Source organism: Tachypleus tridentatus, chromosome 12 (genome assembly GCF_004210375.1).
Source record: "Tachypleus tridentatus isolate NWPU-2018 chromosome 12, ASM421037v1, whole genome shotgun sequence".
NCBI classification, from domain to species: Eukaryota; Metazoa; Arthropoda; class Merostomata; order Xiphosura; family Limulidae; genus Tachypleus; species Tachypleus tridentatus.
In genome coordinates, this window is record NC_134836.1 from 85,812,621 (window position 1) to 85,832,248 (window position 19,628).

Below are 19,628 nucleotides of genomic sequence, written 5' to 3' on the forward strand. Positions count from 1 at the left end.
TGTAAGACAAGAGGGAAGGCAGCTAGTCATCGCCACCCACCACCAACTCTTGGGTTACTCTTTTACTAACGAATAGTGGGATTGACCATCACATTATAACGCCCCCACGGCTGAAAGGGCGAGCATGTTTGGTGCGACCGGGATGCGAACCCGCGACCCTCAGATTACGAGTCAGATTACCAAGCGTGTTAAGGCGTGCGACTCGTAATCATACTTAACAGTGACATTATAGAACTAGGGGACACAGAGACTTAAGCAAGGTAAAAGCCGTCTTCAGATAAAATAGTCTTACTTTTCAAATAGGGTTGTCTTCGGATGATGTGGAGGCAGTAGATTTGAGTTAATTTAAAAGAAAAAATGATAGATATATAAATAAAAAGGGGTGACTTTAATTTTCTAACTTTATTTGATAGTTTTAGTTTGATTTAAAGGATAGGATAGACGAGTTGGACCAACCGTTTCCTTGTTGTCCCTGAACATTATGTTATGTTGATTTTGATGTTTCACCTAAAGATTATGTTATGTTGATTTTGATGTTTCACCTGTGATTTACTTTCCACTATTCTTTGTAAGTAGCCTTAAGTTTAATTTTTGACTTCGTCCTAACATTTTTGCACAGTGTTGTATGCAAACGTATACTCAAGGTCTTTATTTTAGTGTTGAATATGGTTCAACCATTATACCTTAGTAGTTTTATTCTGAATTGATATAAAATAATTAACCATATGTTTTTAAAACACTACATGTCTGTTTTTGTGTTTTCCTTTTCCGTAATACATTAACAGTATAGCGTAGAAAAGAAAACATCAACAAAAGAACATTTTTTTAACTTTATGGCCGAAATTACTCTTCAGTTGTTACTATACTGAGAATATTTTGACATCCCTTTGTAGTCAGTCATACAAATTCGAATGTTGCGTGTTTTCCTTACAATGAATCCACAAATATCTTTATTTTGTTTTAGGCCTTCTGGTACGTTATGCTTTTAAAATTACTCTCCAAAGACAAATGTGTTTCCTAGAGATTAAATCCCCACTTTTCGCTGACGTGTATTGAAAAAAAAAAAAAAAGAGTTTACAGTTTCGTAGAGTACATTAGTACACCTAATACAGAGAGACTGTTACACTATATTTATGGCACGAATTTGTATATTAATGGGCTTTTCCAGACACTTTTTTTTTGTTAGAATAATTGTTATGATTTTTTTTCCTTACACACCCTTCTTCCATTGGCTTAGCAGTAAATGTAGGGGCTTATAACGCTAAAAATCGAGTTTAAATATCAGTGGTGAGCAGAAAAGTGAACAAACTTATTTTTGTTTATTAATGTGTAATCAAACTTCTTCATCCAATGTACATATGAAATTGCAGGTTTAAAATGAGTAGTAATGACAAAACAGTTTTATCGTGCTTGGACTGTGAATCCAAGAATTCTCCTTTGATTGTCACAAAAATACGCTCTGTATCTAATGCCGCGGCTGTGCTATATGAATGACGTTCAAGTTTTCCAATTTGGTCAAACATAAACAGCACAAAAAGTATCGATGGGTAGTGTTATCTAGATGTCCTCTTTCTAGTCTGTCTGTTAAAAGATATCTTCAAGAGGCTCTTGTATAGCTCTGAGAGAAAGTTCACAAGCAAACAAAACCACAAGAACAAAGAAATGGCTGTTTTTGTGGTGCATTCTCTCTCATCCCAAATTATTATAAATATCTCGGCTTCAACCATTTTACACATGATAATTCTACATTAGTCTGGACTTATCGTCCGAAAATAACAATATCTGATAGAAACTTTAAATCTTTTATACTGTCAAAAAATGTATTTCATTATTTTTTTACCTCCTAGTGGTACAACGGCGTGTTTGTGAACTCACATTGCTAGAAATCGAGTTTCAATACGCGTGGTGGGCAGAGCACAGTCAACCCATTGTGTAGCTTTGTGCTTAATTCCAATCATTATTTTCTCTGAGACGTTCACTGCACTCACGAAAGTACTCGAGCGAAACATATTTCCTAGGTATGGGTGAATTTTTTTCTTTCGATCAGTTAACGTCATTTTGTTACCACTTTTGAATTAAAAAATTAAGAAACACATGACTATACAAGATTGCCCTGTATTATGTGTTTAAAATGTACGCATGTTTAAAAGAGTTATTATTTAAATAATGTACAACGAATGTTGCTTCTTCCTAGTTACTGGCGTTGGCGTGATAGGAGGTGTGCAAAGCATTATAAACGTCAAAGTTATTAATACTGTTTGCTAACATTGTAACTGAAGGAAATCTAAAAGTATCTTAGTTTCGTACCCAGTTTTTGTTATTTTTATGTACCTTGCTACTTGATTTAAAGGCAGTTGAGTTGCGTGTTTTATCTTAGTAATATGTGCATATTGAATTTTTTGTCATGTAAGTATTCTCAGACAATTAGTGCTGCATATATTTTCTTTGTCTAAAATGGACCAAAAAAATAAAAAATTGGTTTTTAATATGAAATCTTTACCTTGATGATGACGTCATACATTTGAATTTTTTAAGAAGAGCTATGAAAATATAAAACTTAACACTACACATCCATACGCGTGTGTTTCTGAGTCAGCTTATAAATGTGGAACTACCGAATCGTTGCCATCATTCCCTATATCGCCTTATTGTATCCTCTCCGTGCATTTAACGGGTACGCCACCTACTTTTTATTAGAAAAAAACTTCTGCGAAAGTCGGTGAGTTCAGTCTTAAAACACATTTTTTTTACAAACTACAGATAAGCTCATCCAAATAAAAAGACTGTAATTCTAGTTTGTTTTATTTTTGAGTTATATCCTCTTAAAAACAACAGTTTATTTCTGGTGTTGTTGGAAGTTTATTTCAAATATTTTTTCACTAGTTAACGGAACTATGAAATGTACCTTGTTTCATCACAATAAATGTTTAGGTTAGAAAACTTTTTTTCGTAGCTATGAATTTGAATTTTCAGGTAACGGCATTTCCTGATAATTGGTCTGACACGTTGTTTTAGAGTTTGTGTGGGAGTTTTTCTCTTGCGTCGAACATATGAAAGGCTCCCTTTCATTAAAATAAAATACTGTATTACTTATGTATCTCAGAACGGTTGGTTTGGATATTAACACTTTTATTTATAACCAGAAAACAACGTTTCGACCTTCCTAGATTATTTTCAGCTATGGTCGAAACATTGTTCTCTGCTTATCAATAAAAGTGTTAATACCATACCAGCCGTTCTGAGATACATTTTTATTTCAAGTGGGTTCCTCGTCATCAAGAATTACTTCACCAGGCTGTATTATTTAGTTTTTATTGCCTAACAATACGTTTATAAGAATATCCTTTCTCGAAAAGAGTTTTAACGCTAGAGTACTGGAAATAATTATTTAAATGTACAATGATACATATAGAGGAACAAAAGTATGTAACTGCAAATAAATTGTAACGTCATCTTTAGCACAATACATTGTTTCACAAAATAGAAAAGAAAAGCGAAAAGACTGTGCGATGCGCTGTTACTGTACATTTTAAAAATACAACAGCATATATTATCTTTATGCTGCACACGTTTATCCTTGTTTATTGTGAAATATTGTTCCAAATATTCAGTATTACTCTTTGCTAGTAAAGTTGTTTGGTGTTTGATTCTAAGCTTCCAAATTAGACTGTCTAACCTTGTTAATATTAATAAAGATGTTTGTTTGTTTCTGAATTTCGCACAAAGCTTCACGATGGCTATCTGCGCTAATCGTCCCTAATTTTGCAATGTAAGACTGGAGGGAAGGCAGCTAATCATCACCACACAGGCCAACTCTTTGGCTACTCTTTTATCAACTAATAGTGGGATTGACCATAACATTATAACGCCCCTCGGCTGAAAGGGCGAGTACGTTTGGTGTGACGGGGATTCGAACCCGTGACCCTCAGATTATGAGTCGAGAGCCTTAACTACCTGGTCATGCTTGGCCGAATTAATAGAGACTTTGGGAAGATTACGATATGGTTTCAGGTGTTCCATCGTCCTCTTTATTTTGTCAGATGTCGTTTCATCGTATTTACTGTATAACAGGGATAACTATCTTTCTGCAGTATTATTCTCTAAACAATAGGTCTTGTTCCTAATGGAATGACGTCATAGATAAGAATACGCTGTAGCTGTCAGCAGTCAAGCTGCCATTAGTTGTCAATTGTGTTGAGATCTCTAACATTACTGATTGAGTGGCGGGCCTTACTTTTATATGAACATCAACATGCTTCGCTACACTTGTTGAATATTGACCATAATGTCATTCTTCTCTTTGTCATGGGCCAGTCGTTGTTACTTGTCAGCAAACAATTTCAATTCGTTTGTAATTATAATTGTCCTCCAGGCTTAATCATTCCACTGTTTATAGTCTGGTGTTGATTTCAACCTTGTTATTTGATTATCTCTTGGAGATTTAACGGATACACTTACACTGAGAATACTTCGTGCTAATACAGATCTTATCGTTCTAGAGGTAACAATCACATCTATACCTACAATTAAGTTATTTGCAAAACCCTCATTGGAACATATTATGAGCTAGTTTTGATGATTTTGGACTTTCTAATTGGATTGTTTCTGTTATTAATAGTAATAGTTTAATGAATCCTCTCCAGAGTTTTGTCTCCGCCTGTTCCAGAGTAGCCTTCACCATATATATTCATCACATACTGATACGAAAAGAATAATTGTCTGTACTTTCATACCTAGTACGTTGATGTAGTTCTGTCTGATTGGGCTGATTATAACCAATAACAGTGTAAACTATCAGCATGTGACTGTGTTGTGGCACGATTTATTTTTGTACCATGCATAATCTTTCTCTAATTATTTTCAATACTGAACGTCTCTTCCTCCAACCATAATTCTGATCAAGAAGCACTGTACTGTTGAATGGTTGAGAGCTCACCATGGCTCAATTACGTAAAAATATTTTACTGAACGCAATAGATATTCAAATACGTATCTCCTGTAGCTCTACGTGTTGTATCTTGAAATCGTTCTTATAAAATACATGATAGAATATTACTTAAGTTAAATGATCTGAACTGATACACATTCGAAATACAGAAAGCTAGACAACAAGATCTGCTAAATTATAATTATTTAATGGACAACAACTGGTATGAGGTTTTATACTTAAATCACGCCCAGCTTACACCTAAGGCACAGTTGTTTTTGTGTTTAGAAAACGGTCGTTTCATCCGTCAATAACAATATATAAAAATAATAATCGCAAGTCATTTTCCCTTTTAAAGTGATCAGAGCGTGACCTAGTAAGTAACTTGCAAGGCCATGGATCAATGGCTGCAAGGTTCAAAACATGCCACCATTAAACATTCAATGCATTTTTAACAGTGAATGCATCAAAAAAGTGGCACTCAATCTATCACATTAATTAGTTTTCAAAGCCCTTGTGGTGGCGGGTACTACTGGTTGGGTTGTCAGTAGCTCAAAATTAGATGAGCCCCAGTAGTCTCTGACATTGCTGGCCACTTAACCTACATGCACATAAAGTGTAATTCTGGATGAATTTTGCAATTTTTTTCTAAAACATTGGCTTGAACTAGGTGTTGCAGTGTCAGTTGTTTTCCAGTTCAATATCTACTTTTATTTAATGTAACTAGAAGAAAAATGATTGCAGTTTTTTCCTAGAGCAATATGGACAAAGATGTCATTCATTTCTCATAGACTTTCCTTGCTCCTATATCTACTGCAGACTATAAACCTCTTCATCTAAATATCATTACGCTAACTGACATTGTAAACACTGTATATCTGTTTTTGCATAACAAAAGTACATTGAAGATCAAATTCTACGCACTATAGTGCATTATAATGTCATGCAGGTGATACAAATAGCTAAAATTTCGTAATCTGTTTATAACACATAACACAATATAAACGAATATTCACTGTCTTTAGGGGACCATTCACTTAACTTTAATTATTTAGCTGCAGACTCGAACATGAAAATTTATGGCGGTGATACTTTTGCTTTACATAAAAATAGCTTTCGGTGTGTCAGTAAATTGTTTAGTTTGTGGCACAAGACTTTAAGCAATCGAAATTACAGAATTTGGTTCTTATAACTGTACTAGTAAATATCAAGATTATACAGAAACACAAATATAATCAGGTAGACTTAACAGCATCTATTCACTGTAATAGCATTTCTAGTAATGCATAACTTATAATTATAATGTTCCTGCACTTACTTATATAAATAAATATTTTCTTTTAATTCCAAAGATAGGTAAAAAGTAATTTATAGCTTTCGAATCACATGGATTTTACACCTGTACATAGCTTCATTTTTATACACCATGATGTTGAAATAAACATAATAAAGAAAATGTTAACAGTTTACTTCACATAAAGATCTATCCTATATATGTCAATATATATTATTTGGCAGCACTATAGTGGTGGGCATCACAAAGTATACAATATTACTGGAATCAGAAGTGTACGAAATGGTTACGGCTACTTTCATTTAATTTGTTGTCTCTCGTAAACAGAGATAGCAAGCGTGAGAAATACTCGTGTATTGTATCACATTTTACCAATGTCGTACGCCACAATCTTCAAGCAATCTTGCTATTAATAATGCGAGACATGTTTTTTATAATCATATGTTCAATCACAAAATATTCGCAGTATAGGAAAAGAAAGACTTACTTTCAATGAATCCATAATTCTGTGTTGTTTTTAAGATTAGGAAATAGATCGTTCAGATAAGTAATAAGAATTTTAATTATTAACACAAAAGTATGTATTTAAAGTATGTTAATGTAAACGTGTGTGAATGTACCAAATTGGATAGTTTGTAGCCTCAAAATATGTTATTTTTGTCATAATTAATGTGTGTATGTAATTTAACTAGTTGTAAGAAACAGCTTTAAGGAAAAGAGAAACATCAACAGTCAAAAATCACTAATTCGTCCACGTTAGGATCGTACTGTATTTCCAGTGTTGATTAATAGGCATGTGTTTATAGATATTATGAAGTTTAATTAAAGGAAATTATTGTAATATCCAAGAAAGAAAATAAAGTGGGGAGAGACTGAAACGGTAAAGGATCCTATATACAGTATTGTTTAAGGAACATTACGTTCGTAAGTAATTTCAAATTGTCACTGTTTTCCCACAGTCAGCCAGAGAACTAGCATTTAAAACACGATTACATATAGAAATATGTGTGTGTGTGTGTGTGTATTTTAAACGACAGTATTGAACAGTAGGACTTGATAATGAATGAACTTTTTTGAAATAAACACCGAGGAAACAGAGAATGTTTCTTTGATACACTTAAAATGATTGATTTGTACCTTGTGGCTGTATTGTTCGTTTTCGTGACAAAAGAGACATAGCTTTCACTCAACTTTCATATCGTATACACTTTTATTTTTGTAAATCCATCTGTCTGATGGATTACTTTAATGCTGTTATATACCACCATTTTTTATTTGTATATGCCACTATTGACAGTGTACTAAGATAAACGCTTCTTGTTATAACATTATATCAATCAAGGTACACAATAATGAAACTGAATCATATTTTTTAACATTAACGTATTACAGTAATCTCAGTGGCTGTAGCATTTTTATATGAATAGGTAAAAGATATTTTACAGTAATAAAAAAAGAAAAAAATATATAGATGTGAAAAATACGTGAGCCGTAATCATCTGCGCCAATACAGATTCCTGTGGTAACTAAATCTGAAAAGTGTAATTGGATAAAATTTTGGCCAATTGCTAATAAATGTATAAATTAGATGGTGTGATTGGCTATTCAGTAATATGACGTAGTTATTCTAAACATTTATTGCGCTGCCATTGCCTGAAAGCACGATCTGAAGAAAGTGTATGGTTTCAATAATTTCATAACAAAGGTTAAGCCTGTCCATCCTCAAAATAAGCAATATATCAAAACCTTTTCGCATGTTTTTAATTTAACGTATACTTTTTTATTGTTAAAAAATAATCATTATAAAACAGTTTGAACATTTAAGCTTCAAGTGAGGGAAAGAGAAACAGTGGATGTTTAATAGTTAACCCCTGGTAAGAAAGGGTATAAAAATATATATTTTTACATAAATCTTTTGATAATGGTAAATCTCTTAGATTTATTTGCAAAATCGGGTGTTCCTGGTTTGGCTAATATAGCTGGTACGGGGGGTATTCGTCGAATATTATGGTTATTAGTGTTTATTGTTCTCTCTGGCTTTTTGTGTCACGATCTATTCAAATTATTCCAAGACTATATCAGTTTTCCTGTAACAGTGACAGTAAGAGAAGCCGATTCGCGGGTGCTACCCTTCCCAGCTGTTACTGTGTGTAATTTAAACCCAGTCCAGAAGGACAAGTTTTGTTTAAACCGTTACTTTAAAAAACCGGAATCCTTGGAGAGACTTTTGTGTGTAAATATGACAGACTTGTTGTCAGATGAACGTTGTGAACTGGTAAGCAAAACACGTGCTTCATTATTTACAGCTGTGTATTATATAAAACCTTTTTATTTCTTCAATTAAACACAGTTCATTGCCTTGTCTAGAAAAATATAAATCTGTTACTATAAGCTATGTACAATTTCAAAAATAGATAAAAAAATAACCAAAACCATGTTTTCAAAAATAGCAGAATAAACTTCTTTTCTTTCGTTGTATATATACAAATATATCTATTTTAGAGAAAATTAATAGTGATAAAGTTAAGTAAACAAAATCAAAAGAAAGGACTGCGTTAAAAACAGCAAATCCAAACCTCTGACTAATATATATATAATTCAAAGTTGTTTGAAATTGTATTTGTATAACATGTGTGATTATGAATCGATACCCGTGGTGGGCAGAGCACAGATAGCCCATTGAGTAGCTTTGTGCTTAATTCTAAACAAATGAATCGTTTTTTTAACATATTTTTCCCTTTAACTTTTCTGGTCTTAAAACTTAATCGATCTTTGTGCAAATCATTTCCTTATTAACATTTAACGTTATAAAGAGCTGAATAATCAAGCATTCCATAAAAGTTTCATTTTAAAATTGTCATTCGTAATACCTACTTAAAACAATCTTCTTTGTCTAGAATAAAACAGCATGAGTCATAAATGTAATACCTTGATTATTATTATTTCTTGTATACCAATAGACAAATGTAGAAGCTCCAACCTGTTCATCCAGTTCACAGTTTTTCACATTAGAAAGAAAACGTAAGAAACGGCAACTGGTATGTCACCAATATATTACTTGTCCTTTGCATTCAGTACTATTATTAAATGTTCAGAAGCAGTACGTTTGAAACAGGATTATATTGTTGTTTAATGTTTTAATTGAATTAATGCTAAAGTGTAATGAATATGTGTTACTAGACCAACTGTAGTTAGTAACCTGAACTATTCTCTATCATTCACAATGTGTGAAACACATAATAAAAACTCTTTTTGAATACAAATATCCAGCCAAAACATTTTTTTCGCTTTATTTAACACGTACTAAAAATGAAGTATTTTCAATTTATATTTTGAAGACTGGTTTCAAACTCTTAAATATGTTGTTATAAGCCCTCAAATTTACCACTTAGCGAGAACTGGGAGCAAAAGTTTTAGAACTAATGAAAGAAATGCATTTGTATTTTTAAAATCAATTATTTACATGTAGATTTTTATGCATTTTGAAGATGAAACAAACAGTAAATAGTTTCTACTAAAAGTTATTTTCTCAGATTTATAGAAACTTAAACTAACAGAAACATCTTGTTGCACAAATGTGATTATCTTTAATTTTATGTTTCGTAATAACCCTAATTTTTCCTTAAAAATTATCTTTGTCATTGGTTTGAAAGATTAGCTTTCATGTTCATTGTTAAACAAAATGGGTCTTTTTTTTAAATATAAATTCGCGTTCCTCTTAAATTAATAAATTACGTTTCTAACACCACATCGTGGGATCATTTAAACTTACATGTAGTACATGCTAATATTCATTTACATTAGTTTTTGTTGTTTTTATTTGCAGATTTTGCAGATTTTAACATATAATATCTAAACTATAAAAACAACCGATTAAATGCTCTGTTGTTGTTGGTGGTGGTTTTTCTTCCTTTTCCTCCCATTAATTCGTAAATTTATAAATTATTTCTAAGTTTCACTTCCTTTCTCCATGCAAAATATGTTAAAGTAAAAATACATCGAATAAGAAAACAATACCCCTTTTAAATTTACAACTTTGACTTCATGGTCATAAAAACTACATTATACATTTTATATTTCTTCTTAGTTTCCATTTAACTACATTTGTATATATTTTAAAACATGCCTACTGAAACATTGAGCTATGAAATTCATTTGCATCTAACTGTTTCGTATTTGTTATCTTGTCATGTAGGGGCTATCATTTGTGTTTATTTATTTATAATTGAATAGTTTTATGACGTTATTATTTAGGGTTTAGCATTTGCTTCTTTAGCATCGTAATATGTGCTTTTGAATGTCATAGTTTCTAAAAGCTTGGCCTAAAAGTTTAATTTTCTTCTAAGTTAGTTTGTGTGAGTAAGCATTCTTCAAATATGCAAATTCAAAGCATTCAAATATAAGCCACTGCCGCTAAATGCTAATATTTTTTAGTTTCTTCTTTACTGTATTCCTAATTCCTTGTTTTATGATATCTAAATATAATTTAGCGTTTAATAAATTTTACAGCATTGTGATCGTGAGGGATTTAAAGCACAAAGCGAGAGTTTATGAGGTTCGCTAGCTTTTCAGATGAACTCCCAAAATCTCTAATACACACCTAACATGAAATGACTGAAAATAAAACATAAAACTAAGTGTAGATCAGAGCAGAAACATTGCTAAATACTGAGAAGATTCAGGAATCGGACCTATTTTCAGCGTTCCAGTATGAAACGTGGTTTTATATTCTGATTTTTCAAGACACCAACTAGAGATTCAAGGCACTGTCAAATAAAATCGGGACCTGATCCCAGTGTTCCAGTGCCTAGCGACTCCTCTGTTCAGGAAAGTATTTTATATTTTATATGGACGAGATTAAAATGTGATGAGAAAACCTCCCTTAATAGGCTTAGCAAAAGAGAATAGTGGAAATAAGAAAATATTTTATACATGGACGAGATCACTGTGTGAAAGTGAAAAACACTACTAACAGACTTTATAAGAGAAAAGGACCTTTAAACACAAAACATCAGGGAGTGGTTAGGACAATATGTTGTGGAAAATTCAAATAAGGAACATTCTAAAAAAAAGGAACTTGAATAAGAACTAATTCTGACCAAAACATCTTGAAATTGTACATTTAGGACACCCAAAAGTTCACAGTTTACGAAAATGTGAATGAAGAGTGAATTCATAAATTGAATGTTATGTAAGTGTTATGTAAAAATAAAAATATAAACAAAAAAACTGTTAACAAAATCACTTAGAGATGGTTTTATCATGACTGTAGATGTTATAAGCATAATTTTTCAAAAGCAATTGTAACTGAAGTGTATATGACTACAATTAATCTTACACTTCTATCAAATATGGTTTCTTAAAATTATATTGTTTAGTATTTCATAATACTAAAGTGGATGGGAAAACACTTTTTCTTACAAGATATATGAATTCATATTTTTTTAAATATGGCTTCTGTATCACTTCTTCACACCTATAATTATAAATATGCTTTCGAGGCTATGACCTACATCACCTCCACCTCGAGATCATGGTTTTCTTTTTAAACTGGGGCTATTGTAAATGTTTATTGAGGTATTTAAAAATGTTGATTATATTTAAGTTACAGCTAAGAAAATCGTTATCTTTGTTGAATAAAAACAATTCATTAATTTTGTAAAATATATCAAACAAAGCAGAGTATGCCATCTTTAATTTCATGACGACGAGAAACTTACATGAAGTAAAAATATATCTTAAAACGGCTGGTATGAGAACAAGAACTTTTAAAATAAAGTAGAGAACAACGTTTCTACCTTCTTAAGTCATCTTCTGGTTAACTGCAAATAAACTACCTTCAAATAAATGGCTTAAGTATGGGGAATCCCTTGTCACCAGTTCTAGCCAGCAATTTTATGACACAAATAGAATTTCAAACAATCACTTCAGCCTTACAGCCACCACTATACTGGTACAGATATGCTGACGATACGATCGCTGGATTTTCATCTACAGAACTCAGACTTAGGTTTACAACCATGTTAACTCTATACACCCCAACATAAAGCTCACCTGTGAAAAAGAAACAACTCTAACCAAATAGCATTTCTTAACCTCAAGATCACTAGAACTGATACACAATTCAAAACAGAAATCTACAAAAAAAATCACCTATACATTCCCTGGGATTCAGCATATGAAACAAAACAAAAACTCAACATATTAAGAAACTAAATAAACACAGCCACAAAACTATGTTCATCCGATAAAATTAACGATGAGATCAATAAAATAAAACAACTTATCAACATCAACAAATTTTCTCTAAAAACTGTTGAAAACATTATACGCACAGAGCACATCTAGATCAACAATAAATAAATAATAATAAATCCCAAGATACAACAAACTAAAAAAAACTTTACACTGCTGCATACCATATGTTCCCGAAAAAATAAATAGCATTTGGAAAAAACTTATAACAAAAACAGAGCATTCCAGTAAACACCAAATTTATTCAAAAACCAAGTACAGAACTAAAGTCCATACTATATAAGAACTACACTGACAAACACAATACCAACATAATTTATAAAATACAATGTAACAACTGCCATGAACTCTATACTGGAGAAACAAGCAGAAAAATGGGAACCAGTTTCAAAGAATACAAAAAACACCTTCACACGCTTTTGAACACTGCAACTCAAATAAATACAATATAACCATAGAAAACATCCTAATACTAAGTAGGGACACAAATATAAACAATTTACCTGCTGATACAACAGTAAGCCTACGGATTTACAACGCTAAAATTAGAGGTTCAATTCTCGTCGGTGTACTCAGCAGATAGCCAGATCTGACTTTGCTATAAGAAACACGCAAATATAAACAAATGCGAAATCAAAAAAGCCCTACTTATATAACAACTAAAACCAAAATTAAACCAATATAAAGAAACATTTATACCAATACTAATTAATAAACTAATATCTAACTACAACGCCCTCTATAATCCCGCACCCGTTATACTCTCTTCCTTAAGACATGTGGTGCCCGGCAACGTTCAGTTACAAATTCTCTCTTTGTTAACCTGAAAATGACCAAAGAAGGTCGAAATGTTGTTCTCTACTTTATTTTAATAAAAGTTTTAACACCCATATCAACAGTCTTGAGATACATTCATCCTTAACTTGATCTTGTAAGACATGAAATAACTTTATATCGCAATATTCATTCTTAGGTTGACTGAAATGCATATTTAGTGGAGTCTTCCAAAAAGAATTATTATTGTCAAAACTCTTTCTTATGATGTCCCTTCTTAGAGAATATAATAACAAAATTCACAATACAGTAGTCCCCCAGTGACACAGCCGAAAGTCTGCAGACTTGCGATGACAGAAACTGGGTTTCAATACCTGTCAGGCAGAGCACAAACAGACTTGACTTCAAACAAACATAACGCAATAAGGGTCTTTATATAAAATTAACTATATTTAAATTATATCATAGAAGGTGCAGAAATATTTTGCCAACTGTAACTTCTAAACATATTTTTCATAGCAGATTATTTCTTTTAGAGCAAGTTATTGTTGTTGCTGTGTTGTTGTTGTTTTACGATCAGCCAGCTGTTTTCTTTTGTCTTCATTCAACTGTAAACTGTCAAGAAACTCTTCATTTTTACTTCCATGCAGAATATCTGGCTGTTGTGAATTAATACCAAAGTATTGGCCACCGTTCACCATTCTGAGTGTTTTTCTTCTCGCTTCATATCGCTTTTTGCCACGTTTTTCCGTCGTCCAGTTTTCTAGTTTCGAGCGTAATTGCAAAGTGCTTCACGATTTCTGAAGGGATGTATACGGTAATTTTGATACGGCAATGCTGCTTAGCACCTGAAATAATATGCTTCTCTGCTTGATCAGTTGAACTGTTTTCCCGCCCGCCAGTTTTGCAACCAAAAGCATATAGAGTTCATCACAGTTGGGTGTTTAACTATCAGTAGTTTGTAAGGTTTACCTGTTAAATATTGAAGAAAATTCAATAATCCTTTATCAACAGTCTTCTGAACATTATTTTCAGAACCTGGTTCTTACCAGGTTTCAATGTTATCTGTTGTAACATTAAAACAGAAATCTGGACTACGTTTATAATTATTAATGTAAGTATAAAATGGTTCATTTTTCGGGTCTTCTTTTGATATTGAATAGATCTCCTGTCTTTGTGCTATTTATATTATTGTTTTACGGACAAAATTCTAGAAGACATTAGTTTTCTAAAGTAATTTCTTCCACAGTTTAAACGCAACATTCTATGGCTTTACAAGTTGATAGTCTAATCAGTTTCATATACAACCATTAATAAGTTACTCCGTCATGATATATGTTTACTGTTTATATTCGTTTTATCTGATCATGTAAATTTTCTCATTGATGTGCATAAACAAATGTGCTTTAAGAAACTAAACAGCCGTATTTTCGGATTCGTACTTTTTGCCAACATGTAAACTTTCACTCAATATTTTGTTGACGTAAACTGCTATAGATTGCTATGTAGAAAATGTTTGATATATAATATGGCAGCTTTGAATTAAATACAGTGTTCTGTAAAATCACAAAAAATATACTCATATACCCATCATTCCATCATAGCCTCAATGTTTTCACATAGTTGACTAGTATTTAAGGTTAGTGCCATTATTCTAATTAAGCATAATAACGTCAGCAAATGCGCGACCAGCTTACGTAACACAACTTATGATGATTTCAAAATGAACATGTGTAAATTTATACATAGTATTTTAAACTGTTGTGCTATGTGAATGTGATACTAGAACATTCTGTGCTATTATACAGTTGAAAGTACTCTATACTATCGGAAGAAATATGACAATCTATTGAACTAAGAATTATAGTATGGCTGCGAGACATTTAAGTCATATTAAGCTCTTTCGATGTGGGGAAGCTAACTCTGAATATTAGCTTGGTAACTCTGTAAACTTACTGTTGCTCCAGTAGGGAAGAATTAGTTATTATTTTGTTTGACAGTTTTACAATTATTCTTAATATAGCTCATAACTTTTAGAAATACAAACATGCTAGTAAAGCACGTACGTTTTCATCATGATGTAGTGTGGTACAGCTTCTAAAAGAATTTTTGTTGCACTTTGTCCTTAAAACCTTAACAACTTGATGACCAATAAAATATTGTTGTAATTTTATTTCACGTTATGTTTTATTTCAGATATTTACGATCTAATTAATAATATTGATTTGTAAAGTTATTCTTAGGTTACGATATCTGATTTTAATTATACTGTTTTACTTGCTTAAATCAGACTTTATTTATAATTTATTTACTGCGAATTCCTGAATACAGATTTCATTTATGTGGGAGTGATTTGGAAAGTAAACGTCTACTTGGTATTTCCAGGAAAGTCAAGCTCATTATTACTTAATCAATATAGATATCACGTGGATAACACACCAACAAAATAGCACCACCCACATTGAGTAACAGATTTATAGTGAGACTTATGTTTACACTACATAATTTGGTTTATCAAGAACACATTGCAGCAAGATGACTAAAGATGTAATAACTCACAAAGGTGGTTTTTATGTAATTTAACGTGTAGTCTAGAATTACAATAAGTACAACAGAACTTGTATAATGGCTCAATTGTATATTGTTTCATCGTTCCTGCTCTTGAGTTTATAAAAAAACAATAAACGAAAGGTTCAAGTTATAATAGCCATTAAACGATGATTTTGATTAGTCTACTGTAAATTGTATTATTCAGAATGTGAAATAATCTTCCACAAAACTAGGTTACTTTTGCCCAATAGTATTGTATACTATTAACTAGTGTTTATCATATATGATGCACATTCGATTATTTGTTATCATTATACTCGAAATGGTATAGTGTAGTTAGACTAAGTATCAGTAACTCAAGTAAAACGTTGTGCTATCAATTAAATGAAACCATTAGTCCAATTTCCAATTATGTTCCAAATTTGGGCTACAGTTTAGGAAATTAATATTTTAAAGTTATTTTTTATTCTTTGTTTATATATATTTCAGAAATTTCATGATTATGACGAAATATTTTGGTAAAGTTCTACATTTGTTATCATATTAAGCCTGTGATAAAGTATTTTTCATTACCCATTCAAGTTCTCTTCAAATTTTATCGCCTCAAACAGAGTTTCTTGTTACCAAAAGTGAGTTTTATGCACTCTAATTACACTCGAATTGTTGCGGAGATTTATATGAGCTCTTTGCCAACGAGAATCTCTCATTTCCTACAACACTATCAAATAATGTCGTGCTGCATTTCAACAACAAATCTAGTCTGCTTGAATGTCTCGAGAGTTATGATTTGAGTGACGACAAGATGCAGGAAATAGAAATACTGGTAAACGATAGCGATGACGTGCTTCACTAGCAGCAAAAAGTTGAGAAATCAAATTGGGGGTTAATCAAAATTTCGGTTACCAAACATTTTGTACTCATGTGTAATTATAAAAAAACTCATTATCCTCCACCCCAAGTTTTATCGTACTAAGTTACATTGAGCCAACGTTATGTTTCAGAAAAGTAGTTTGTATTAAGTTTTGAAGTCCCACAGCTCTTACAGACCTTGAAAAGGATCAGAGGGTTTTTGACCATTAAAAACATGAACTTACCAAGATATCAACCAAAACGATCTTCCTCTTCAAATTTAAACCAACGTTAAACTTGCATTTGTAAACTTTGTAAAGAACCTGTCAACAACATCATCAAAATGAATGGAAAGAGCACGCTCTCTGTGCACACTAATTATTGTTAGACCCTCAGTCTCTTATTTGCAATATTGGTTCTAAGGGTGTTTTTAATCAGTTTTAGCTTGCTAAAGCTCTTTTGCAGAGTTATTCCTATATCTATAACCTTGTAAATTTCAGTAAAAGCCATAAATATGGGCTTGAAGTGTTCTTCATTCTCCTCAACTGTTCCACATGTGATATCTGTACGTTTATTCATTCTCTTAACTTGCTTCATTTCCATTTGCATGTCTTCGAGATTCAGCCAATAATGAATTGCAAGAGATTTAATAGTTTCGAAATTGAAGAATATTTCAGATTATGTATTTGGAGATTTTTACTCGCTGAATCGTTTGTTTAGTTATCCAAGAAAAGTGTCAATACTTGGAAACAAGATGGCTTGTTCCATATCAGACGAATTTCGTATGGTGTCCTGCTTTTCAAAGTTGGTTAGAATTACTAAGTTGTCTATGTTTGAGGGCGTGGAGCAATATAACAGACGCCAATGAGATCTGTTGTTTTTGAGTAACTTAACTTAACTTGGTACTTTGCAGCATATCTAACGTAAGATGTAATTCAGAACCACATATAGTATATGAACGTCTGGTCACATTGAACTAAAATAAATTTGGCATTTAATTCACGGTCTCAGTTGCTCTCTTTTATGTCAACATGGCAGAGCAAACAGTCAAACTTTGCTAAAATTGTTTTAACAGCACGCACCTGGCAGACCTAATCTAATTTAAAACATTGTCTTGAGTTATACGCCCCCCGGTGGTACAGCGATAAGTCTACGGATTTGCAACGCTAAAATCAGGGGTTCGATTTCCCTCCCTGGATACAGCAGATGACCGGATACGGCTTTGCTACAAGAAAACACACACATACATTATACAAGATTGTAGTTTGGGTGTATATCTTTTCTACTTTGTGAAACAAGTTATTGTTTGCGAATATTAGAACAACTTAAGATATGGTCACAAGTATAAAACATTGATAAAAAGTCAACCACGGAATGAACAAATTTCATACTTTCTACGATGAACACAGCAAAACAGTGAATGTAGACAGCTTCAGATACAATTTGTCTTTTATTTATAATACATAATTTGAAAAAAAAAGTTTTTATTTATACATTTAAAACTTTATAAAAGCCATACGGTTTTCGCTTTAAAACAACACTTTACTAGTACAAGTACCATTATACATGGCCTATGTCATCTCATGAGATACTCAGAGGACACTTACTAACCATATATTTACTTCTTGTCGCATTGCTTCACTATTATTTACATATTTTCTTGGCCTCCTTTTTTTATACTATATCTTGCCATATATCAAGATATTGACTTGCTGGTTCTTCGTCTCTATTTAACACTTCTCTTTGTTTTTAAATTTCATAATTACTAATGTTTCTCTTATATTTAATACTATGTTACTATGAAGTTAAGCTAAAATTAGTTTTTTTCCAATAATATTTTATGTTGGTTAGTTTTTACATGTTGGGCTATAGCTGAGGTTTCTGTTATTATTTTTTATAAACCTTTATATTCATTCAGTCCTTACTTTAAATTTGTTTTAACTTGACCAATATAAGTATCATAACATTCGCATTCTATTTTTTAAATTCCCGTATCTTCTGTTAGTTATGCTTTATTCTTTCCTATGATGTCTTTTATCTTATTTGGTTGTTTGAAGATAGCATAAAAATCCTAACTTTACATTTAAACATAATGAATTATTATTAAATCACACCTTATGCATTTTAATTATTATATATATTTTTATAACCTCATTATCAGATTTTTCATTATAGATTAATACTGAATCTCTTGCAAAACTTTCTTTCTTCGTTAAACTTAATTTTTCAGAAATCATTAAATTACAATAAAAACAGCAGTTAAGCTCACTTCATCACTTATAACATTGTTTATTTTAACAATTTGTATTGTATTTAATGTATATAATTTTAACCAACTTAAAACTGTCTCTCTTATTCCAATTTTATAAAGTTTTTTTTAAAATAAAACGTTCTTTTGAAATTGTGTCAAAAACTTTTGATATGTATAGTAACATAGCATACATTATTTTATTATTACTAATCAATTAATTTAATATATTAACCCACGTCAGCACATCTTGGACCCAAAGAGACCGAAACGACTTTCTCAGTTGTATATCTTTTTACTTATATGTTACAAATATATATCAATTCATATAACTGTCAAACAAAAACTCTAGATCAATATGACACTATTGTTTTTGAAACAGACATACGTGCCACTCAGCTATAATCTAATATTTATCTAGGGTCTACGAGGACTCCATACTGTCATTGACATTACTGTATACCGTAATAACATGCAGTTAACCCTATAGCATTCGAAACAAATGTCTAAACGTTTATTTTACAATACAGGCTATTGAAAAGAATACTCCATCAGAATAGCACAGTATCATCTTGTCTGTTTGCTCATATCATCAACAGGTAAAAATATGTGCACATTTCATTCCTGAATAAGTGTTCTCTATGATGTCTCTTTATAATGCTCTATTTTATAGAAATTCTGTTTGTTTATTGTTGCAAATAACCTGATTACACTATGTAACAAAATTTTTA

General features: G+C 31.7%; 1 protein-coding gene across 1 annotated transcript in view; it reads left to right on the top strand.

Moving 5' to 3' along the window:
- Positions 1-7,905: 7,905 nt before the first annotated feature.
- The window catches only part of LOC143235457 (epithelial sodium channel subunit gamma-like), a 45,741-nt gene continuing 34,018 nt past the window's right edge, over positions 7,906-19,628 (top strand). The window contains exons 1-2 of the mRNA XM_076473651.1: positions 7,906-8,496; positions 9,182-9,259. Of these exons, the coding sequence (XP_076329766.1) occupies positions 8,143-8,496; positions 9,182-9,259 (432 nt within the window). The 5' untranslated portion in view covers positions 7,906-8,142. The remainder of the gene's footprint in view (positions 8,497-9,181; positions 9,260-19,628) is intronic.